The 17,170-nt window shown below is 36.5% G+C and overlaps 1 protein-coding gene across 1 annotated transcript in view; it reads right to left on the reverse strand.

The window, feature by feature from the left end:
• SLC25A12 (solute carrier family 25 member 12) overlaps positions 1–17,118 on the reverse strand; it is a 45,341-nt gene extending 28,223 nt beyond the window's left edge. Inside the window, exons 1-4 of the mRNA XM_059853090.1 lie at positions 17,032–17,118; positions 16,495–16,548; positions 12,614–12,756; positions 7,808–7,923 (exon numbers count right to left, since the gene is read on the reverse strand). Coding sequence (XP_059709073.1) covers positions 7,808–7,923; positions 12,614–12,756; positions 16,495–16,548; positions 17,032–17,043 — 325 coding nt within the window. The 5' untranslated portion in view covers positions 17,044–17,118. The remainder of the gene's footprint in view (positions 1–7,807; positions 7,924–12,613; positions 12,757–16,494; positions 16,549–17,031) is intronic.
• Between the last annotated feature and the right edge of the window lie 52 nt (positions 17,119–17,170).

Genomic DNA, 17,170 nt, shown 5'->3' on the forward strand with positions numbered 1-17,170 from the left:
AACCTTAATTATCATTTGATAACTCTATCACCTATTTACTTGAAGTAAATGTATTGCTTCCTCTATGCTAAAGGACTACTTGATTCATCCATAGCTTCAGTTCTGTAGTCTATTAGTTCTAGAGAAAATCTAGGAAATCCACTACATGATTCTATCTTTTAAGTGAGAAAAGGAAAGGAAATGTCCAGAATACATGTCTCAAAACAGGTACAAAGTCAGATTCCTCGGCTAGATCACCTCCTTCACAGTTAGGCTGAGATTACATATTCAAAGGGCAGACTATGGCTAGTGATTAACCCTTACATATGGGTCAAATACAAGAGTCAAAACCCCACAGTTTAAACCGGTTTCCACTGCAAGGTAGGCTAAAGGACTTGTCAGAGTCAACAAGAAACCTAAAAAAACTCTTCTGACCATTTCTAACTCTCTACTCATACCTACTCACCAGTATCAATGTGCAAGGTGAGGGTTAAGAAAAAAAGAGAGAAAGCACTAAATACATAGTGCTAAACTATTCTATTTTACCATACTTCCCCTGAAAGTTCTGTTTGCAGTAGATTTATTCATCATAGTTGCAGATCAAGGAATCAAGGTATGCACATTTAAATTCCCTACTTACCACTAATTCACTGCAGCTTCTGGCCAAGCTAGAGTCTCCAAGTACTACAAACACAAACAGGTCAGTGCAGCTCATTATGGAGCCTGAAAAATGGCAATGAACCGTGAACAGAGCAGAAGACAGGCAGGCTTCACTGGCTCTACTGGCTGGGCTACTAATGCACAAACAAGGTGCCAATTGGCTGCTGCTTTGGATGTAAACCTGACTGCTAACACACACTGGGCTCCCCCAATGAAAACTTAGAAAAAAGAACCTGCTGAAGCAGCCAGAAAACTTAAACTGTATTTTCACTTGTTTCCAATAATTGCTTCTCTTAACCTTAGAGAAAGGTAAAAAAAGCCTCATTTTTTTCTTTAAAAATTTTATTTTCTTATTCATCCATGTTCACTGAGACAGATTTTTCACTTGTTTTTAGTGAGACTTAAGCCCCTGGTGTTCTCATAACTCTCAAGCATTTAACTGCATACTACTTAAAAAAAAAAGAATCCATTTCCGACACTCAATTTATTCTTCATAAAAACATTTACAACTCCTTACCAAAATATCTGAAGTCAAGACTCGTCAGCATATAAAAATAATAATTAATTTATATTCAATACTTCAGTGTATTGATACTTGATGAATTCCAGAAATGGCTAACCAGCTTTAATAAACAGTATCCAAACTAGCTTGTTGCCTCTCTGAAAACTGAGGTGCCTTACCCATTTCTCTTTTCCAGGCAATCTCTCACACTCAGTATATTCTGCTTATATTACAATAGTCTGGGTTTGAAGATATGCTCTAGTATATAATGCTTAATTACTTCCATGTTGGCTTGGTTTATGAAACACTTGGGGTACTGAGGCTAAACTGTGCACTTTTTCTGAAAAATCACTGAGCCACAGAATGGTTTAAGATGGAATGAACCTTAAAGATTTCCTTGTTGCAGCCCTCCTGACACAGGCCTTCCACTAGACCAGGTTGCTCAGAACTGCATCCCACCTTGAGCACTTCTAGGGATGGAGCATCCACAACTTCTCTGGGAAACCTGTTCCAGTGTCTCACCACCCCCAGAGCAAAGTAACTGACCCAGTTAAACCCACAGAAACACTAAATACCATTTACCAAAGCCACCTGAGATTCTCAGACACCTCCTGTTAGGTGCTAAAACTTACTATGTCTACCCAAGAGCAGGGGTGCTTTCTTCACAACTTATCAACAATACCTTTATAATCCAATTCTGCTGACTCTTCTTTTACATTAATGGAAATAGCCATCACCACAGCTAACAACTTGTGTGACGAGAAGCAGCAAACAGCCAATCACATTGCAGAAATTACACACAATGCGATCATCACCTACATTTTCACCACTCTGAATTATCAACAAATGTCCAATTTTTTATTTTTTTTTTTTCACAGCAGAAGCAAAGCACTGACAACAAAGGAAACAGGCAACATTAATGTACAGATGCTGGCTTTGCTGATTTTTTTTTCATCTTCCTCAGTCAAAACCTAGTAATGCTTCTAAATTAAGATAAACTACAAGTGTTTCAAATTTCCAACAGAGCTATTCTGCAGGGGGCAAAAAGCAAATTATTTTTCAAGCCTTTCATTTTAGTAGGACATTTTACAGAACGCATTCATTGTCCCTGTCAATACATGTTGCTCATTTACTAATGTCTTCTACTTTTTGCTCACCTTTCTGTAGTGGAATTCTCTCCTACTGAGCTGATAACTTTCTTTCCAGGCTTACAGTAATGCATTTTCCTCTCAGATAGGCACACAAGTCAGCAGCCTGATGACATACTCAACTTACCATCAGCCCCAGGAACAATAAACCTACTACTCTAGTGTACTAGTACATTACCTCCAAGGCGACACACATTCTCACAAGATTGCTTCAGAATTTCCCCACCCAATCATTTTAAACAAATTATAGATGCTTGGAGCAGCTATCTCCAGGCAGCACACACATGACTGCCTCAGCTTCCATCAAACGCTGTTACCTATCATGCTCAGAAAAACGATACAAAACCCCAAAGATCCTAGGCAATAATCAATTTCCTATAAGGAGGAAGAATACTTTAAATTATAAACACTATGCGGTCTCGTTGGTGGCCCATTGTAGGGATGGGCCAAGTACTCCAAGTAAACCTTGCAGCAGTACCTATTATTTATTTTGACTTATCAGCTCCCCAAGAAGCAGAGTGGAAAGCTCATACAATTCTAGTGTCATCAAACTGTTAACAGAGTTTGCCATCCCCTCATACCAGTGAAAAAAAGCAATCACACTTCTAAGGGACAAAAAAATAAAAAAATGTTAAGTTTTAAGTAGCAGCGTAAGTATGGTAAAAATTTGTTGTTTAACAGGGTTGTTTTGGGTTTCTTTAGATCTGTCTACTCAGTAATCTATTGTCCAATTTGTGCATATTTCATGCCTAATGTACATAATAAACTTTAACATTTATATGTTGCTGTTGTTCACTATTTCTGCTATCAGCCTATTTTCACTTTGAAGGATAAAATAAGGAACCACAGTTCAGGGCTGAAAGACATTTTTGTAGCACCTGATGCAGGAGAAGCTTATTAAAGTAATCCAAATGTAATACAATAATTATTTTAATGTGAGAAAGTTTAACTAGAAATAGTTACATTTTATTTCTTCTCTTATTTTAAAAGGATTACTGATTCCATTGAAAGATGAATGACAGCCGTAATAAAAAGTTGTCAATACATATAATCTTAAAATGAAGTTCTCCTTTTCTGTTCCCTCTTGTTAACCATGGTTTCGAAAAAAAATTAGTAGTAGTAGTAGTAGTAAGAGGGGTTCCCATTCTGCATTGCTCACAAGCATTTAAAACTGCAGTTCAAGCCTGAAAAAAAATCATAGAACACGAAACAAAAGGAAAAAAGAAAGCCTTAACAGTGATGTTTCCAATGTTATCTGCATGTGTTAAGCAAAAGACACTTTGAAAACAGGCAACTAACTAACTAGTAGAAGTAGTAGTTAGTTAGAGGCAACTAACAGGCAGCTAACTAGTAGAACTAATAGGAAGCCAAAAAATAGCAGCTCTGGTTAATAGCTCTTGATGAAAACATGGATTTTTCCCTCATAGCCTCATGTCTGTAGTCATGTGATCATGAAAATTTTTCTGTTTATCTTAAAATATACTTCCAGTCTTTATGGTTGCCAGTAATATTTTTGAAAGCAGAACTTTCAAGTTTAAATCCAAATACTAGCATTTTCAACCCAACTGCCCTTTTAGAAATGAAGGAGTGAGTACTAGAAGTGATCCCTGGTCCCTGAGAAATAATACCCATATGCAAAGCACGAACACGTATTCAACTCCTTTCTCTTGCTCATCTTCCTCCAGTGTTCTCAAACTCTATGTCCTGATTAAGGGAAACCTGAACTTTCCCAGATTAAAACTTGTCTAAGTAACTGACTGGGCAAAACTTCAGTATCCCTGTGTACTCAAATTCTGAAACTATTAAATTGCTGTCTATTATTTCAGTTCACCAATATTGTACTATTTTCATATAGTTGCACTATGAGGCATCTGATTGCCTTCCTCCCCCCAATGCCTTTGAAGAAGATGCCATTATACTTGGCAAAATATTTGTAATTAGATTTTGAGTGCAGGATGTTTTTAAAAGCCTTAAATTCAGTTCCATAAATATTTTCCAATTATCTTCAAAACAATTCTGAATACAGAAGAATCACAAACACATTTTAGCTCTATCCTTCTATCCATACCAGCATGTGTACTCAACTGAAAAAGCATCTCTGAAACTGTCCAGTTTATCAGAGAATGGCTTTCTTTGTGGTGACTCTACAAGGAAGAACAGCTGGAAAATGCCTTGAAATTGTATATTCCAATTAAAAGTGATGCAGTCCAGATCACTGCATGGTATGCCAGAGAGATAAACTACAAAGAATCCTTTTACTTTCAGTTAGACAATCTATTTTTCAGAGAGGTTTCGCAAATAATCACAGACTTCACCTTTTAAACACAGTAAAGATTATCCGCTTCAGCATCAGAAAAAAACTAATAGCTTGAGCAGATTTAATATTCAGGTTTGCTTTAACCTGAATTCAGGTCAGAAGATCTGCACAGAAGAGAAATAAAAATAATATTCCTTAGTACAATAGTATTAATTTTACAGAGTGTTTTTGAATATTTCACTCATGTTAAGTAGCACAGTCAATACATCCCATAATCAAAGGAGCAAAGAGCTTGTCAGTCTTCTATGGCTACAGACAGCAACCTGAAAAAAAATCACTTGTCTTCATCAGCTTTAGCTGTTAGCATTTAATTATTTTATGGATAATGCAGTATTGTAAGGGCTCAGCAGCAACACATTTTGCATAAAATATTCACCTAGGAAGCATTCATGAAGATGTAGGAGCACTTGGTTAAAAATACATGCTTTTTCTCTATTTCTCCACGATTAAAAACTTGTTTAAACTACACTGTCACTTGTATCATTGGGTTACTAAAACAGTCATTTTACTGCTTTTTATTCACGAAGCTGACAGCAAGTCCAGTGTAGCTGAAACATGAGGAGAGTACTGAGAATGCTGTGCAGTTTGCTCGGCTAAAGAAGGTCCAGTTTCAGGTCCTTGCAATGGACCTAGTTTACAAATGTTGCAGAATACCAACTACACATTTATGGCAGTCATTCATACAGGATTTCTGGATGTCCAAAGCTCTTGGAAAAGTGTCCCAGAGCAGTAAGAAAATAGTAGATGACATTACATTGATAGAAGGCTTCATGTTTCAACATATGATATGGCAGACAAAGACATTGATTAACTTAGCATACAAGTATTTCTACAAAATAGCTTCTAAAGTCTTCTTCTAAGACAGTTCTTCTGTGACCCAATAATTTAATCACTGGAGAGTTGGAAGCTAAGTATTTTAAGAGACAAGTAGCAGACTGAGGCTCAAGAGGACTGTAAAATGCTGAAGTGCTTGAGAATGGTTCAAAACCATGGCAGTAAATAAATCCTAAACAGAAGTGAACCCAGCTAGAGCAGCTTGCTTCCAAAACATAGACAGCTCTAAAATTCAACAAGTACACTTAACTTCCCCCAGGTAATTGAAAATTTGAGTAGATGAGAGTATCTTTTGAGAACATGTAATCTCACTCAAGGCCAGTGTTGGTTCTAGTAACTGGTCTAACCGACCCAAGTTGATTCTGTCCCTTGCTTTGGATGCTCAGTACAGAAAAACCTGAGCAAATCCATGTTGCTTCTGGCAAGACTTAGTGGTTTGACACAGCTTTGGCATCAATGCAATCACCTCCACAGAGCATTTCATCTGAGCTAGAAAATCTTGACTTGTGTTTGCTGTCATAACCAACATGGTTTACCTGCAGACTGGGTACATTACATAGTCCATAAAAGACCTGACCTGTCTGATAGTGAATCTCACACCAACTGACTGAACTTACTCCATTTCAGTATATTTCCAATAATTTACTAAAACTTTCAACTTGAAAACTTATATTTCTATAGTGTCTTGTTTTTACATGAAACTAAACTCTGTGCCTTTCTGTTTACATGGTATGAAAATGAAAGGGTGCAGGTCTCATCTACAAAACAGCCATAAGACTGACTTGGAAATTGACTGCAGGGTCACCATATTCTGAAGATGTCACAGATCATCATTCACATTTTTCACAGCTGTATTAATATATATGATACACGTATGAAGTAAAAGTAAGTAGCCCATGTTACAAGCAGACAAAGACAAAAAAGCAGCAGTAAATGTGGGAACTACATCTTACTAACATAATGTTAAAATAGTAATAATTGCAATATAATTAATTTTGCAAAAAGCATCACAGAAACCAATAGTAAATTTAAAATTCACTCAAGAATTTCCTTTTTAAAATTTATCAGCTTACAAAAAATCAGCAAGAAGACAAAGAAAATTGGTGGTTTTTTCTCTTTTACAATTTCTCTTGTTTGTGTTTTCTTTTAGACTTTAATTATATAAAAATAACAATTCTCAGTCTAACTGAGGAATTTGTATACAATCTGAAATGGCTTATTGCTCAATTATGGAATCAGATATTTCAAGTGTTCTCATGAGAGCTACCAAGTTCAAAACTCCATTTTGTAAGATTGTTAAATAAACCATCGTTAACACGGTCACACTGATTGTAGTAGTTTGTCCAATTCCTAATGACTGCATTTACAGACTTCACCTTTATTTAAATTCTAAAACATTTTCTTTTCAAGATGTTGTGCATCCGAACTGCTTAGTATCTGACTCTTCACTTAATGATGTAATTTAACAGGCACCATAAGTCAAACAATTTGTTTCCATAAAAAGACCTTTGCTTTTTTTTCCCAGCAAGTTACAGCAATTTTCATAATAATGAAATAGCACAAACAGCAAGTGGTTACAAATCCAAGCATAGTTTGCATTTTCTTTATTGAGTGCTTTATTCTTTTGGATAGAAATAACATTTAATTCTCATTCCATTTTATTAAAATTTTTACCATTGATTTATCTAATTTTCATAAACACGAAGTTTTAAAAAAAAAAAGCCTAGTCCTCCTTAAACTGGAATGTTTTTAACAGCTATTTAGCAATATCACAAAGTAGTATAGTTAGCCTCAAGATTTTGGTCTAATTACTAACTTGGGTGATTAAGTAACTTAGGTAACAAAACCAAATGGCAGATTTTCTTCCTAATTTTGCAAATATATAATCAAGTTGTAAGTTACACTCATAACATTAAAGTAAGATTTGCTCCTAAAGAAAAGGAACAGGAAATCAAATTACTAGACCTCCTTAATTTCTATATTAGCTCTTACTGTATGAAATGACAATTATTCAGAAACATGTGGAGATCCAGATCATATCTTAAAATTCCCTCATGGCTGAAGGAGTTTGAAGTGTAGGATACAGAATTTTACTTAGGACGACACTGAACATCACTGTATTTATTACTACTTCAGGAAAATGAAAAATCTTGATTCAAGAAGACAGAGAAAAACATATTTTGTCTCTGTGTACTGCTTAGGCTTGAACTGAGAGAGGAAAAAAAGTTCTACTCACATAGTGTCTTAGAAAAACAGTACAGTACTGCACAAAATGCATTTCTATGCACCTGTGGTCATGAACCACTATTATGACAGACACTATTATAATCAGTTTCTTAAAACTGTTTTTCTTTTAGGTATTCTTACCAAATGTTACTTCTCCATTGCCATTCCTGTCAAATAACTGAAAAGCAACAATGAATATTGCATCTGGAGTACACAAAACAGATTCAAATGCCAAAAATTCTTGGAAGGAAATTAACCTAGAAAGGAAAACAGAAAAGTTATAAATATTTTTTTAATTGTTCATAATACCAATGATAATTTACATTTGACACTCTAGAAAACAGTGTGATCCAAATATTAAATAAAATTCTAACTTAAGATAATTAACACTCTAGAAACTGAAAAGTATGTTATATTTAAGTAAACATTTATGCAACTTAGTTTCTTCCTCTATGAAGCAACTGAATTCTCACCAAAAACCTACAAGTTATTACTTTTTAATTATAAATGTAACCAGCACCTGACAATTAAGAAATAAAAACACCACAAAAATCCTAACAACATGAAATTTACAGGCCTGTCATTCTATTACTACATTTGTATTTCCACTAAGAAAAGATACTGCAATGCATGTGCAGGAATACACTATAAAACAAACAATTTCTTAAAACAAAACACAACATTCATAAAAAACAATCAGGTTCAGAACAAGTTACACTTTACTAAGCATATGGAAAGAATACTACAGTCCAAAAATAACATGAACCACCAAGTCAGGAACTCAGGGCCAAACATAAAACATCAGGGCTCCAGGACAGACAGGACAAGGCAGGGAAGGATCTGAGTGGAACAGCAGATCACAAGATTCTGAGGTGTGTATGCAAGACAGTGCACAACTGAGGCTGCACAGGTAAATCCAAGCCCTTGTGGTCACCACAGACAAACTGAGACTTGAATATATGCACAGATATCTTGTTAGGATAATAATCAGAAACTTTTCTAGAGGAACTCTGCTTATTCTGCCTAACACAAAAAAAACCCTTCCAAAGGCATCCTAATGCTGTATGTATGAACTGCTGCAAAAAGATAAACCTGAAGTCAAGCATAGATAAAGGATAATGTTGGCACAAGAAAAGAATGGGATAAATAACGGGATATGTATTTTAGCATTAAATAATCAATGGAAGTAAGAATTTCAATTACATCTTTTATATTTAACAAAAAATTTACTATATATCAGTAAATGCTGTTAAAGCAGAGAATATCACTGTTTCCTAGAAATTTTCCTAGAAAATGTACATAATTGATTTCAACTTAGTACTCCATCATATGAGATCATTAGCTCATAGTGATTACTTCAAACATTACTGCTTACTGCTAAAGAGACAAGTATAAATTCTGTTCTGCACAGGAAAAAAAAAAAGAGAAGAAAAATCACAATATTCACACTATTCATTGCTATATCTAGTCTTTCTCTGTCTAAGTACACATGAAGCAGAATTAAGATAATAAAAAAAGGTTAAATATGTTAACATTCTTGTATATAGGCACTGCACAAGAAAGACAGGAAGAAACCTAGTGACTTTGAAAATAATTAAGACACTAAAAATAAAAAATTATCATATTTACCACATTCTAGCCAGAAAAATCAGAGATATGAGAATGGCTCTTCACATGCAAAGTCAATTTTATCCAAAGGATGATTCTGATAAATAAAGGGTTAGTATCAAAGAAACAAATGTTCCTTTAAAATAATTGTAAATACTATAATTTCAAAATATATCTCACATACATGCATAAAGCTGACACACAAATTAACTCCTAACCAGGAAGCTTTAAAACTGACAAAATCAAGTGCTGATCTCTGGAGAATGCACTCGTAGAAGCCTGAACCTGAAAGAAGACACCTTCAGCAGTCTCACTATAAAAGTGCCTACAGCAAAAGGAGATAGGCACCTTCAATTTCCTTCCCACATATTCAACTTGCAATGCCTAAGAGCAGGCACAGCCTCTGTGATCCTCCATTAGCCACCAGGGCAGAGATAACAGGAGCTGGATTAAACAGAATGATGAAGCTTCCCACCCAATCACTACTCAAGTATTATTGAGTGAACCCACTGCATTACAGAGTCCATAACAATATCAAATCACTCACCTTTCGTTTTATCTGTAACATTTAAAAAAATTTCTTTTCCTCTGATTTCTTCTGTACTGCTACCCTTCAAAAGCAGACAAAGTAACCCATGTGCTTGCAATTCTTCTCTTATTCCCTACTGCAAGTCTTTCCTAATTTTTCCCCATACAACACAGCTTTTTAAACATTATGTATAGCTCTGTTGTGAATCTCCATTAGGCGAAATATCAACTCTTTCTTGGGGACTTCACTTAAGAACACATTTCCAGATTTAAGAATGATGTACTGATAAAAACAGTACCCAGAAACAAGTAGTTAAAATGAAGAATTTTGAACTACTACTGTGAAATTCTGTAGATTTGAAGGGGGATCAAAATATTTTATCTGGTTTTGGCACATATATATATATATCTGTAAGTATATTCTTCAGAGAGGGTATTTATCCTATCCCAAAACCAGTGCCTGCAGTCTGGAGACACAGGAGTGCTTTTAGCATCAGCGAAATCCTCTTGCACCAAATAGAAAACAGGCAAGTTTAAAGCAAATTCTAATTTAGAGGACATCACATAAATTTCTAAGAACATGCATCTGTAACAATGAGGAATAAACATTTTGGAAATGAACAGTTAGCTGTTTTAAGAACTACTTTAATGAGCTCCACTAAAGCAAACCAGTCTTGTACAGCAGTAATGGGAGAAAGCAATAGTGCTCTGGAACAGTTAAGTAAGGATCAAGTTACCAAGAGGAAAAAAAAGTAAAACAACTTTTTTTAAATGCATGCCTACAGAGAGCCAGTTCCAAAATGTGCTGTTTCTGTGAAGTGCCAAACTTAAACCTAAAAGAAATTAAAAAATATTAACAATGGAAGCAACCACCAACACTCTTGAGTATTTATTTCAAGGGCAAGCAAGGCTAAGAGAATATGATAGCAGATATAGGAATGAAATTTTGTAACACAACCCAAAGCTTCTCAATGACTTGCTGCCTGACATTGGGCTGCCATTTAATGTAAAAGTATTATACAGAACAGGACTACTGATATGTCCTTGGACTTCATAAAGTCAGTCCTTAGAAAGATGCAATGCATTCCAAAATTCAGTTTAAGACTACAATAGCTATTCATGCTATTAGAGTCTGGATTTTGATCTATTACAGCTCACTACAAATGAAAGAATGTGAATGTAGAAACAACCTGATGTTGATAATGGGGCTGTAACAAATTCTTTACATGAAATATAGATTGAATATAGATTAAAACCTTTAGGAAAAAAGTTTCAGACAAGTATTCAGAAAGATATACATTTTACATTTTGAACTATATAGCAGTGCAAAACAAAAATCCCACTCTTCCCATAAAGAAGGTGGTAAAGCACACTTACCCATACTTGATTATCCCACTTCAAATATTACCCAGATTTTTTTAAAAAGGTAATAAACAAAAACAACAAAAAAAAATCTTATTCACAGGGAAAGTAACAAAAAGCAATACCTAAAAGTTCTGTTCTAGCATTAAAACAGACTGATTTCCTACTGTAAAGAAAGACCCTTTTATAAGACATTTTCTGAAGAACTGCACACAACAAAAGACAACCAACAGCTTCCAGAGAAACAATATGCTAAGCATGTTGGTTTACTTTATCAATTAAACTATTCTGAACATATACACACAAAATTACCTTTTCAACCCATAATAAAGCAAGAAACTGAAGCCATGTATTGGAGACAGGTTACTAACATTTATCAAACGTGTATAATCAAATATATAATCAAAGTGCTGCAGCCTTATGAAAATCATATAGCATTACATCAAACAGGAAATACTGTATTTGTCACTTAGGGTGAGAAGTATACAGCACACACAATTTCATTTCCATTGCACAGATACTGTGCAAGCTGCTCAGGATACTAAGCAAACTAATAAAATGTTCCATAGCACGAAATGCAAAATTTAAGTAACCAAGGAAGTGAACGAGCTTTCAATTTAAAATAAGTTATAGTTACATATTTACAAATGTATTGTCTACAATTTTAATAGCATTTTCTTCTCAACAAAATAACCATTCACTTCTGCATTTTTGACCTCTTCTCTGATCCATCTTAACCTTCTCACTTTACGTTAACAATGTCTGGACCTCCTACTACAACCCAAGGCCAAAACCAGAAGCCTAGTTATATACAGCAAAAGAAAAGGCTCCTTGGAAGACAAATGAGTTACAGGGCACTACCTCAGCAGAGATAAACTGGTTTCAGGGAACTGTGTAAAAGCAAGCAGGAGCATCTGAGTTGGAAAAGCCTTATGTGGTGCGACCTGAGCTTCATTAAGCAAACAATTTCTTCCTTCATAAAGTCACCAGCGTCTCTCTTTTCTGATAGTCAGTCTTTTTAAAAGACCTCAGTGGTTGGATTTGAATTGCACACTACAGAAATAAGAAAGCTCTTGCATATTTTTGTGTTTAATTACAGATACTGAAGACTCTCCACAGTACCTGATGATGGACGCAGACATAGAGAAAATAACTTTTCTAAGGGGACTGTGTTACACTTAACTTACCTGCTGTTCAACTTCCTCACCTTTTGTAGAATTTAACATATCATCAAAATAAATCTCAGCTTAAAAAAATTCATGTTAAACACCATAATTTCTTCTCAGTTTTCACAAATTTATAGTCTATTGTACTTGTGAAAAAATCTTCTCATTTATGCAATTATAAAGTGTAATAAAATCAATAATGTATTTTAGAAGATGAAGTTATCAAACTCATGCATTCACAAACTTAACAACACAAGTTTCAAATGGAAAGCAAAATTCTCACCCATCCTTAGTTTGATCTGCCACTCCAGCCAACAGCTGCACTGTTTTAGGATTGTGATGTGGATCTGTATGAAGTCCTAGGTATTTCTGCACAAAATCCTCTGGGGTCATGTAATGCTCACCATCTTTCTCAACGCTTGCATACTAGAGTAAAAATAAAAACCCAAAGCCACACAAACAAAAATTAATCCATTTAGATGCTAATAATCTGTGAACCAGTATCATCTCATTAAAAGAAAAACACATATTTCAGAAACTGTCAGGTAATTGTGAAAATTTATAAAAACTATAACCATGGTACAGCATTCCATTTGGAGCTACACTGAAAACACAGCACATAGATTTTCTTACAATTTCTAGTAGCAGTTATCTTCTGAATAATTGTTCCTGAACTTTCCTATAATTATTTTGGGAGACATAAACTATTTCTTTTCTCTTTTTGTGAGGAAAAAATGTTCAGATTCATTTATATCGTGAAAGTAATGTTTTTAAGGAAAAATTCAGACACACAGACAGTGCTTGCCTCAGCATCTCGTGTATTTTTTCCACAATATCAGCCCCTCACATCGCCTCATCACCTTTTACTCTTCCACCCTACAGCTGTCATGACAGCTGTTTGCAAGACTGCACTGTAAACCAGATTACTGAATCTATGGACAATTAAAAAGAATATTTCCACTAAAACAGGAACATAAAGCAGGGACAGGAATCCCCTAACTGAGCACTGCTGCCAATATGACAATACAAGGAAACTGTGCCTTCATTGAATCAACTCTGAAAGGTTCTCTTCTCAGCCATACACACAAGTGACTGAAAAACACCTTATAAAGCACAATTCTGCTGCAAGACATGAAATCCGAAGAAAATGTTATTTTTGAAGGCCCACCAAACATGCAGAGTATGGAGCATATCAAGAATCACCAAAGTCAGCTGAGAGAAGAATGCATATCAAAGACAAAATCTAAACACCATCTTTTTTTTCTCCAGACACCAATTTCTCTGAGTTTTTCATAAATAACAATTTAAAATAATGCCTTCCACAATAAAAACTGTTTGGGGGAAGTTTTGTTAAAAAATATTGAGACAAAAATATTTAACTGACAGATACATTGAGCTCCATATGAGAAGGTCATGGCATTTTGGAAGTTTGGCAGAAAGTCAATAAATTAAGGCCCAACAAAGTAGCTAAGCATGTAAATACATTAGTCCTGTGTGCACCATATAACTTAAGTCAAGAATCTTTTAGCCCAAAATAGGCAATTTTAAATTATAGCCTAATTTGAATATAAAACGTAACACACCAATTAAACCTTTCCTTTTCTCAGTCTTGAACTCTGTTACTTTATAACACAAACTTCCTAGTATACATTTGTAGATTGCCTCAGGTAAGCAGGTGATGAATTTCCATGAGACATTTTTTTAAAACGTCCTCACATAAGACAAACATACAAACCCTCAACTCTAGTTTACAAGCTGATGCTATGTATCACCACACTTTCAGAAACAATGCTTTGGTAATCTCTTTTTGTTTCCTTCTCCACCTTGCTTGAACAGGTTACACTTAATTCAACAGACAGAGAATAATTCAACAATATTTTCCAAAGGCTGACTGTGTCTTGCCTAAGAAAAATAATGAAGGTTCACTAAGAAATCTGGTAACTGTTTTTCCACCCAACTCTTTTATCCTTCTGTAATAATTTGTTAAAATATTTGGTTTTTGATGGTTGTTACTGAAGTCTGTGGTTAGCAAACACCTAGAAGGGAAGTTATTTGATGGCACACAGACATGAAATTTCAATGCCTGCATTTCATAGTTACAGGATTAAGAGAAATAACAAATCTTTTTAATGCAAATCAAACTTTTATCTTTTTAACAGTTTGGAACAGTTAGAAGAAGCAGATAGCACGCTTCAGAAATTCTGAAGAGAAAGGCACAAGGTAAGCTGCATGGTGAGAGGGCACGTATCACATTAGAAGACATGCGTGAACAGAAGGAAATTTAAGCAGACTCTCTATGATTAAGGTGGATGGTGACGAGGCCTAGAGCTCACATCTTCCCTTCTAACCATTTCCAAGGGAAGCCAAATTTAGGAAGGAATGCACGACCTTTAGCTGAAGTTCACAGAAGAGACCAGCACTCCCAGCAAGGAGTACAACATATCTGACCCCTAAACACTTGCAATATTTTGTAACAAGACTTTCCACAACTTAGCCTTCAAAATAATGATTCTCTTTTGTTTTAAAGCCTGCAACTACGTTTGAGATTTCTAAGCACCAAAAAACCCCACAATTTCAAACTCAACAAAATGCAGAAGAAATACAAACTCTTTTTTCTGTTTTTTTTTTTTACTGCAAAATCTCAGATACTCAAAGAGAGAGGAGAGCTTCATAGTTTTCATTCCTCAGAGTATCCAACAATCTACAACTTCATTTGCATGTTTCTTTGAAGAAAACAAGACAGACATGGGGAAGAGCAAAAAGCCATTTTTCTAAACATACTGTCTGCTTTTTAGGTCAATAAAACATCTACTGTCAGGAAGAAAATTTCAACAGCCAGTGGTACAATGTTCTTCCTCTCTGCTGTTGCCTGCATGACCACTATCAAGAACTTCAGTTGCTTATTTCCAGAAGCAAGAACTTCTACTGACTGGATGTCAAGAATGATAAAGGGCTCACATTTACAACTGAGTGTTTTGACACCTCATTTCACTTTTCTTCATTCAAATGTGCAAAAGCATTTTCTGAAAAGTTGGAAAAAGATGTTCTCGAATCACATCTTTATACTGTATTAATATATATTTTAAAAGATAATATTTTTATATTGCTAATTTTATTAACATACTCTAGTGTAATCTTTAGCTACAAAAGCTGAATGCTATGTCAATCAAAAATTAACCTGTGTTGGAGTATCTTTTACTAGAAACGAAATGTTGAGCTTCCACAGTTTGATGCCAGCATTCTAAGTGTTTGCACTCCAGCAATGTCATCGTGTAATCCAGTATGCAAAAGAAAAGGCCACCAAAATTATGGCTGGGATATAACTCCTCTCTCTCAGGCAAAAAGCTCTCTCTAGTTATCATATATGGAAATTGCTAGATGGTATAGTAGAACCAGAAGATACATATAAGCAGTTAAATAACAGACTTTATTATTTACAATATTAGCTCTAATTTTATACTCCTAATTTTTTAAATAGAGAAAAGCTTCATGAATACACTGTGTAACACTCAACAGTAGGGGAAAAAATATATTTTAGTCATTTTAAAATATTGGTAGCCCTATTATGGACCTAAAACACAGTTCTTGTTCTTTTTATAATTCCATACGACTGATTCAAACCTTATCATTAAAGTTTTAGGATTGACTGGATTTTCCTTTCTGATCATGCTTTACTGAAACTAAGGGAGTGGAGAAACCTTCACACTATTATTTATATATGCTAATTCTAAGGCCCTGCAAGGGATAATATTACAAAAATATATAAATCTTGAGAAATCAATTTTAAGTTCTAAAAAATTGCCAGTGGTCCAACCATTTGTACGAACACATAAAAACCCCAAGGACAAAGCATACAGTCGTGGAAGAGGAATTTTTTTTGATTCTGCAAAGGTGTATTTAAAAAAAAAACCAGTACTTCGTTATAATTATTTGCTTTGTAGAAAATTAGAAAAGAGTTCAGGAACTTATTTATTATTATAATTTGGAAATGGTATCACACTTTGTGCCAGCAGCAGTTTCTCCTCAATGCCTGACACCCCTGTCAATACACTAAGCCTGCAAAGTGAACTTCTAAGCACCAGCACCCCTGGAGTTTGATGCCACGGCAAACGGCTGAAAGGGAAAAACACAGAAGTCTGACACTCAAACATTAGAGCTTTTTACCTGCAAAAAGATATTTCGTAGTTCAGCAGGATCCGCTCTTTTAGTTGAATGCACCTGTAAACACAAGCAAATTAATGCTTCGCTTAGGCGGGCTGCTGTCAGAGCGCAGATAAACCCCGCCGCGCCGGCCACAGGCGGCAACACGGGGTCTCCTGTCAGACCCACAGGCCCAGCCTCAGCCATGACCGCGGCGCGCTGCCGCGGGACGGCACGGGGCTCCGCGCCGGTGACAGCTCTCAGCGCCGGGCTGTCTGCGAGCGGCGCGGCGCCCCGGCCCCACAGGACGACCACCACCGCCACCGCCGCTCCGGGGACCCCGGCCCTCGCCCCCCGGGGCACTTCGGCGGGCGGAGGCAGCGCGGGCAGCGCCGCCGCTCCCCCGGGGCCGCCCCGCCATCACCGCCCCCGCGGCGCCGGCCCCCGCGAGAATCCCGCAGCGGCGGTGCCGGCCGCCTCCCCCCGCCGTCCGCCTGCCCCCGGCCCCGCGCGGGATCCGCCCGGCTCCTCCTGCCACCAGCGGCAGAGCGGGAGAGTCACCTTGACCGCCATGCTGCGCCCGCCGAGGAGGAGGAGCCAGCGAGCCGCCCGCCGCGCCGCCGCAGCAGCCGCCGCCTCAGCGCAGCGCTGTGGGGCGAGCGCCCTGCCCTGCCCCGCCCTGCCCTGCCCCGCCCGGTGC

This window comes from Haemorhous mexicanus, chromosome 8 (genome assembly GCF_027477595.1).
Source record: "Haemorhous mexicanus isolate bHaeMex1 chromosome 8, bHaeMex1.pri, whole genome shotgun sequence".
Classification (NCBI taxonomy): Eukaryota; Metazoa; Chordata; class Aves; order Passeriformes; family Fringillidae; genus Haemorhous; species Haemorhous mexicanus.